Source organism: Morus notabilis, unplaced genomic scaffold (assembly GCF_000414095.1).
Source record: "Morus notabilis unplaced genomic scaffold, ASM41409v2 Scaffold124, whole genome shotgun sequence".
NCBI classification, from domain to species: Eukaryota; Viridiplantae; Streptophyta; class Magnoliopsida; order Rosales; family Moraceae; genus Morus; species Morus notabilis.
The window spans coordinates 322,994-331,583 of record NW_010361697.1 but is presented as its reverse complement, the minus strand read 5'-3'; the positions used below and the strand labels follow the sequence as shown (position 1 = coordinate 331,583).

The following is an 8,590-nucleotide window of genomic DNA, read 5'->3' as shown; positions in this document are numbered from 1 at the left end:
AAAAAATTAGATATAAAAAAAAAGATAGAGAGAGAGAAATATATATATATATAGATATATATATATATATATATATTGATAAGCTTACGAGGCCACGTGTTCACCGTGAGTAACGGGGTTAGACTTTAGAGATGTCTGCGCCCCGTGATAGACGGACGGCCTTCCTAAAGGCCAGAGAATTTTCTTCTGAATATGTAAATTATAAGTGGAATTCTAATTACTCATTAGATGAGCCACCACAGGGAAGGTCCTGTGGGCTAGACCTATATATGATCATTCATAAATACTATTATATTAATCTGCTCATGTTTTTAATAATATTTTTGTACTACAATTGACCGCTTGTTTTTGTACACGTTTGGGCGTAATCATTTCCTCTCACATTAATTTACTTTTCAACTCAAATTCTCAACTTGAATAAGCGAAATGAACGAGATTAGTTTTACTAGGATTTTGGTCGAGAATGCTTGGAAACCCAAAAATTTTAGGTTTTGGAGGACTTACTCCATGTTTGGTTCAGTAAGGTTCATATTATATATATATTTGAATATGTCATGTACAATGAGATTTTGTAAGATTTGTTGTAAAACTCTAATAACATTTTTCAACACTCTATCTTAACTCCCTCCGCACCCCCCACCCCCCCAGCCTTAAGTTCTCATGGATTTGAACCTATTTGCTACATTATTTATGGTTTTAAAACCATGGTTCTATTTATAGTTTACTAACAATTCTAACGCTAACCAAACACCAGTTTAAATTTTTATTCTCCGATTTGATGTTTTATTTCCTGTTTTGACTTTGCATTATTAAAAGTCATTTGAACTACATAAAATCTACATATAAGTTCAAACTTAAAAATTTATAACCACACAATTTGAACCCACGAAACTAACGAGACCATCTGATGATATGATATATGTGGAACTTTTAACAAATATTTATAAGCCTCTAGATCAATAGCCCCTATTGAGTTTCATGTGGAACTTTCAACAAATATTTAATAAGCCTCTAGATCAATAGTCTCTATTAATTTCCACAAGTTAAAAAAAATTCCAAGAAATTAAGATGAAGAGTTTTTAATGATCAAGTCAATTGGATAGGACAAATGACATGGTAAGACAGAAATATATATATATATATATATATATTGATAAGCATACGAGGCCACGTGTCCACCGTGAGTAACGTGGTTAGACTTCGGACATGTCTGCGCCCCGTGATAGACGGACGGCCTTCCTAAAGGCCAGAGAATTTTCTTCTGAATATGTAAATTATAAGTGGAATTCTATTTACTCATTAGATGAGCCACCACAGGGAAGGTCCTGTGGGCTAGACCTATACATGATCATTCATAAATACTATTATATTAATCTGCTCATGTTTTTAATAATATTGAGCAATACAATATTTGTATTTTTGTGCAAACCTTAGCATTATTTAACTGATGAGTGAAGATGTTTGATGGATTAATTCAAACTAAATTTTTTAAACTATAAATTATTTAAGGTCGTAGAGATCAGTGCAAAGGCCTAAACATTTTCCTCCTCTAATTGTTTGGGGAAATTCTAGAAATATTATTATGATCGTTAACAAATACGCGAGTTTCATTTTTTGTATACTCAAATAAAAAATAAAAAAAACTAAACACAATTTCGGAATTCCTAAACACCATTCATAAAAACTTCTGATCATTTTTTTCCATAAAAAAAAAAGAACTTCTGATCATTTCATTTTCTTACACAAAACAAAATCATTCATCACAAGCTCTTATGCATTTCTCTAGATTTATTACACATAAAAGCTGACAACATTTTTAACTAAAACAATTAATATAAAAGTGCATTCAATATATATCCTTGAAATTGATTACACTTCTTGGTTATTACAGCTTGTCTCCTATCATGTTAGTGGAGATGGCTCCTTTATTAAACTACGGATCTTGGAGCACTTTAACATAAATAATAATAATAATAAAAAGTGGAGTTAGACCCGCGCTCTTGCAGGCGATTATGGCCCCGTCGGGTCGTTTCATGGCCAGCTCTGGCGGGCAGACAGCGTTGACGTTCGCAGGGCAGCTCGTGCTCTGGCACCCGCTGGAGCCGCCTTGTAGCGCCAACGCAACGGGCAAGTTGAAGCCGTCGACGAGGCTGACGTCGTAGAAATCTTGGCCGCCGTTTTCGGCGAGAGTGAGCTCGACTAAAGTCGCCGGCGGGATTGCTCCGGCGCCGGAGCATGCCATCTGGCCGGAGCCACAGTCGGCTGTGTCGCACGAGAATTTTCCGCTGGAGGCTGAGCACCCGGTCCGGGCAAAGAAACGACCAGACCAACCGTCGGGGACGTCTAGGGTTTGAGAGGCGCCGGGGCCGAGCTCGAATCCGGTGGAAGGCAGTTGAGGCTTGCCACCGCCGGTTAGGGTTCCTGGCCATATTGTGTAAGCGCAGTTGTTTTTTATTGTGAATGTGGCTGATTGGACCCCTGAAATAAATAGTAGCGACAAATGATAATGTATTAAAACTTAAGCATGCAAATAATGATAATATTGCACAATATACACGTTAAGAAAGTGTCTCCAATTAATCTTGAGAAAGTTATTATTTTGTATTTTTGAGTAAATTATTGTTTTTTTTTATTTTTAAACAAGGGTTATTTTATAATTTATTAGGACTTTATAAATAAGTGTTTTGTGTAATATTTTATATGTGCTCAGAAAAAAGTAAAAAGAAAAGAGTGTTTCCTTTTAAGAGCCAAAACAAGTGAGGAGAGAGATAGAAACAATGTGTAAGGAGTTTTGGGTAGAGAGAAAAAGTGAAAAGAATTTATTGAGTGTAATTTTTAAAATTGTTGGTGAATTTTTCTCATTTTTCTATGCTATTTAAATATTTATCTTCTCTATTTTTATGTTATTTTTGTTTAAGTTTATTTTTTTGTTGCGTGAGTGTAGAGGTGTGTTCTTCCCCAACAATACATTATAAATATATATATATATAATATATATATATATATACACACACACATAAGCACGGGCATCAATGCTTGTGATTTTTACAAAATCTTAATATTCTATCCAATCCGCTCTCTACAGTTCGATTGGATCTATTTTATCAGTGAATTCTAAGATTTCTAAATAATTAAAAGAAATAAGAGTCGGGATGACATAATATATATATATGTATATAATATTTTCAATGAGAATAAACAAATAAATGAGTAAAAATGAAAACTTGATTATAGTTTCTGTAGTACCGGAGAAGAAGAAGAAGATGGGCAATGCAAGGCTGAAGACTGCTGCTATGGCTTTCATCTTTATTGTTAGTGATATGAAGATCTACCAATAATACTATATGTTTGGTATAGAAATCAGGAATGTAATATTGCATGGTACATATTGACGTGTTATATATAGCAAATATTGCATCCCAAAATTCTACTGCATTTATTTTTCGTATTTTCCTTGTAGATACGGTGAATGTGTATATCTTACGTAAATCCGCCATGATTACAGTCGAATGAGACCTAAATTTCAAAAAGCAAGTTCAAGAGTTCACAAATTGGCGAACAAAATTCAAATCACTCGTTCCCAAAACAAAAATTCTCACAACAAAACGAAATCTTCCTTCAGAACAACAAAGGGAAAACGAAATCTGAATTTACCGGAATCGGAAGAATTGGAGAAGAAAGGGAGAAATCGGTGCGGCGTTTTGGTGGGGAGCTTCTTCGCTGCTGAGAATATCCGCCTGGCAAGTTATCGATTCGCTCCTGTATCTTCTTCTTTACTTTCTTCTTCGCCATTGGAAGCTGGGAAGAAAAACTCGATCAATCGAAAAGCTATGGAAGCATCAGAATCGAAATTGGAGTATTTGCGTGGATGGTCGAATCAGATTAGGCGTTGAAAGTGTGAAAGTTTGGGTTTTTCTTTTTCCCATTTGGCCAGTCTTCTTCTTCTCTCTCTCTCTCTCTCTCTGTCCGTGTAATCCGTCTCTTTCTTTCCATTGGACACCGACTACTGCTGCTACAAATTCTAAAAAGTTTCTAAATTCGGTTTTATCTCTCTTTCTGCTAAGCTTGTTAGTTAGGAGATTACCATAATACCTATTGCTTTTTTTGTTCTAATAATGGGGCAGATAGTGGCCAAATCTAACATTTCGGAAACAAAATCCCAATTTAAATTTTTTATTATAGTTGTTTCTTTTATAAAAATTTAAATTCAGTTTTTTATAACATTTTTTTTTACATAAATTCACTATTTAACTTAAATTTTCAATTTAAACCTTCATATTGCAAATATCAGAGAAATATCAGAGAGAAGAAAAACCTCTACTTTAAAAAAAAAAAAAAATGGAACGGGGTGATTTGAATTCTAATGGTTAAGTTACACCTCAACCATATTTTTTATTTTTTAAAAATAGGATTTTCATTGAATAATAAAGTAATAGAAATAGTACAATTGATACAAATTATTTCAAGACACAGAGGGTGTGTTCTATTTACTCAAGTCACAGCTCAAATTTTTTTATACAAGAGAAAAAAATATAGTAAAAAAGTTAAATTTTAAATTTTTATATAGAAAATACTGTAACAAAAAAATTTGAGTTATAAAAAGAAAAGGCCTTCCAAACCCCAATAATCACCTATTACACTAATGAGTTTAAAATAAAATGACGATTATGTCTTATTCTAGTATTGCAATACATTTTGCTAAAGAAATTTAATTCATATATATGCTACGTTTCTTCCTATTATCAAATTATTGAAATTATTGAATATGTATATTGTTAATTAAACATGGTATAGTTGGTACGTCCCCGCTCAACGTCTATAAGATAGAATTAACTTACTCCACCAATATAATAGTCAATTCCTTTTCACAATTCAAATTTTAGTTGTCTACCATGAGTTTAATATACCCACTATAAATTTAAGGTCGGTTTAATTTGTCAATTTGAATTTTTAATTTAAATTGATATGTGATTTTATATAAGAATTTTTTACTATAATAAAATTTAAATTTTAAACTCAAATCAAATTGCATTCCATTCCCATTTGCCATTTTTAAAGTTAGAACTCATGAGGACATGAGATTTGACTAAAATATAAATAAAGTAGATATAGGCCATACATCATTGCCATCATGCCATTATCGCTGGTGGTAGATAGAGGCCATACAATATTTATGACGCCCGACAATAGGGTTATCGAAGTCCCGCTTCCTCTAGAACTCATTCAATGTTAAGGTTGACCGAGTAGTTTCAATAACCAATATCGATCCAATCAAAATTAATCGCCACCAAATAACTGGTAAGAAAATAAAGAAAAAAGTCATGCAAGAGTGATGACATTTTTTTTTTCCACGTTTGAAATTCCTAATTGATTCTATATTTTTTTTAGTTTTAGATTAAGGTCTCGTTCATTTTACTGATATGAGTTTATAATTTGAGTTTTATTACAGTAAAAAACTCACATAAAATCACATTTTAACTCAAATTAAAAACTTAAATCAACGAACTAAACGAGCCATAAATATTCCAAGTTTCTTGGCTTCTATTAAGATAATATATTGATATATTGTTATCATTTTATGTGTTATTATTATTTGTTTCTAGAACATTTTTGTGAAATTACTTTGAATGACAGTCTAAGAAAAGTTCTGATATTTTGAAAAATATACTATCTTTTCACTTTTGAAAAATATGCATCTTTTCACTTTTGAAAAATATGCATCTTTTCACTTTTGAAAAATAATTCATCCATGCATATAATCACATAAAATCTCCACAATCGGATCAAAGAAAAATATATAATTCAGAAAATTGGAAATCGAAATTCCAATATCAATTTATTATTCCCTATAAATTCGTTAGAGGTATATAATATGCTCGACAGACAACAGAAATATGTATGTCAAACAAGCAAACTCATGAAAACATCATGAGTACGTACAATCATTTATTCTTATAGTAACCTCTTATTTAACTTAGTATATATAATAATTAGTTTCCTCTTCACGGGCAGAATGTGATGAGGTAATCCGGTCGGCTGAAGCACGTAAAAGTGCTGTTCTTATCATCATAAGCGTAGCTGTAAGCCAGCGGGCACCTCTTCTCGAAGAATCTAGAATAATCCGTCGGCGGGCACGTTTTCGCCGTGCCGTAAGCGTTCCTACAGCAGTACCGATCGGTGTTGAACACCGTGCACGCACTCTTGCACCCAACCACTTCGGAGCCGTCTTTCACCTGGAACTTAGCCTGGCAGTCGGTGTTGATGCTGTTGGTCGGACAAGAAGATTTCTTACAATCCCCGGTGCCGCCCTGCGGGACCACCGACACCGGCACGTTGAACCCGTCGACGTTGCTGACGTCGTAGAAGTCCTGCCCGCTGTTCTTCGCGATGGTGATCTCGACGAGAGTTGCGGGTGGGGCCCCACTCTTGCCGTTGCACTCGACCTTGCCGGAGCCGCAGTCGCCGGTGATGCAGGTGAACTTGCCGGAGGCGTCGGTCGAGCACCGGGTTCGGGCCCAGAACCGGCCGCTCCACGGTGCAGGGAGGACGACAGAGCGGCTCTGCCCCTTGCTGAGCTTGAAGCCGGTGGTGGACAGTTGGGCTTTGTTGTCGCCGGTTAGGGTTGCCGGCCAGATGGTTCTAGGACAGTTGCTTTTGATGGTTACTTTAGCTGCATTTGCTCCTGTAGGTAATTAAAGTCTAATTAAATCAAGCTCAAGAAGTTCTACAGTAATGATAAAATTAATATCATAAGTATGATCATAACAATGTAAGATGCTTATACATGATTTCATATACTTTACATATTAGAAATTAGAAGTACTGTTTGAATATTGCTGACAATATTAATTTGCTATTTTTTTTTTTTGGCTGTGAAACAATATTTACATGTTTACGGTAAATAACGAATTGCTCATATATATTGGTGAAGAGTTAGTATGATGAAGAACTAACTACGCACATATATATGAAATGTAATGTCCCTTAATCACGAGCTAGATACACATTATTTCTTAATTCTTATATTATATATATATATATATATGTGTGTGTATATGCATGTAATATTTTCTAGCTAGAAGAGATATATATTTTAATTATGATTAGCGTGGTTGAGATATACGTTATAACTAATACCATGTCTTTGGTTTTTATTATATCAAGGATATAATCACCAACAACTCGTGGTAAAAAGAGGCTTATAAATTGTAATGAAGATTAATCAAAATTACCCGCAGCAAGAAGGAAGGCCAGAGTGAGGCCGAACAGCACTTGGGTGATCTTCATGATCGTTAATGTTTAATACTTGAAAATAATATGCTAATCTTGTGGTGACCAAATGATGAATATATTATAAATCAATACAACTTGATTGATGAAGGAGTTGCGAGGGGTGGTATATATATAGGGTTCAGTCTCAATTGGTTGTGTTTTTCTTTTGCGTGACTAATACGTATTAGTAATTGCGGGTCTAACACTCTAACTTGATATTTTATAAAATTCTGAAGACTACAAACATAAATTATCTATTATCTGTACATGTGGTCAGGTCAGTACTTTGCGTGCTTAGATAACGTTACTACAAACATAAATTATCTATAAAATTAAGGACTTTTTATTCACCCTCTGCAAAACTACAAATTAATTCCGGATTTTAGAATATTCAATTGAATGTATCTGATTTCGTTTTGGATAAGTTACTACGTGGTGGTTTTTTAGTCCTTCATTTCCAAACGGTAGAATTTTCTTGACAAATTTGGCAGCGTGCATATAGCTTCTTTTTTCATTTGTGTATGACATATTTGTTTTAACGGTTCAAGTGCATTTGAATTCAGATCCCGTTCATTTCGTTAGTTCAAATTACAACTAAAGTTTTTACTTCAGTATTTTCTCTTATAAAAATTCAAATTCAGCCGTTTTTGATACATGTTTTTTCTCACATTAATTTACTTTTCAATTCAAATTCTCAACTTGAATAAGCGAAATGAACGAGATTAGTTTTACTAGGATTTTGATCGAGAATGCTTGGAAACCCAAAAATTTTAGGTTTTGGAGGACTTACTCCATGTTTGGTACAGTACTAAGGTTCAAATTAGTGTTTGTTTTACAAATAAAGAGGGAACCACAATTATTATTGTTGATTTTACTATTCAACAATCTGGATTATGAACAGTTTAAATACAAGATTTTTTGTTTTATTTTTCACTCTCTTCAATATCAAGCTTTAAAATGTCATACTTTTTTCATTTTAACTCCAATTGAGATTTTTTTTTGTGTGTGTGTTCATAATGCACAGAAGAACAAATCCACCTCCATATTATATATTTGAATATGTCATGTACAATGAGGTTTTGTAAGATTTGTTGTAAAACTCTAATAACATTTTTCAACACTCTATCTAAACACAATTCAGATTTTATTCTAAATTCAAATTACAATTTATTTGTATATCTAAGCACCGATTCGAATCGCAGTTTAAATCAACACAATTCAAAATCTACAATTTAAACTAAATCATCACCTGTTCAAACGGCAAACCAACAACACGGCCTTAACTCCCCTCCCTCTTCCCCCCAGCCTTAAGTTCTCA

At 33.7% G+C, this 8,590-nt stretch overlaps 2 protein-coding genes across 2 annotated transcripts; both read right to left on the bottom strand.

Moving 5' to 3' along the window:
* Positions 1-1,933: 1,933 nt before the first annotated feature.
* Positions 1,934-3,792, bottom strand: LOC21405403 (thaumatin-like protein 1b). The gene is made up of 3 exons (XM_024167222.1): positions 3,655-3,792; positions 3,247-3,328; positions 1,934-2,478 (listed from the first exon to the last, which is right to left on the bottom strand). Exons 1-3 carry the CDS (start codon positions 3,790-3,792, stop codon positions 1,934-1,936), a joined length of 765 nt encoding a protein of 254 aa, XP_024022990.1.
* A 2,006-nt stretch (positions 3,793-5,798) lies between these two features.
* On the bottom strand, positions 5,799-7,397 carry LOC21405402 (thaumatin-like protein 1b). The gene is made up of 2 exons (XM_010100523.2): positions 7,233-7,397; positions 5,799-6,682 (listed from the first exon to the last, which is right to left on the bottom strand). The coding sequence occupies exons 1-2, from the start codon at positions 7,285-7,287 to the stop codon at positions 6,003-6,005; spliced, it is 735 nt and encodes a 244-aa protein (XP_010098825.1). The 5' UTR covers positions 7,288-7,397; the 3' UTR covers positions 5,799-6,002.
* Between the last annotated feature and the right edge of the window lie 1,193 nt (positions 7,398-8,590).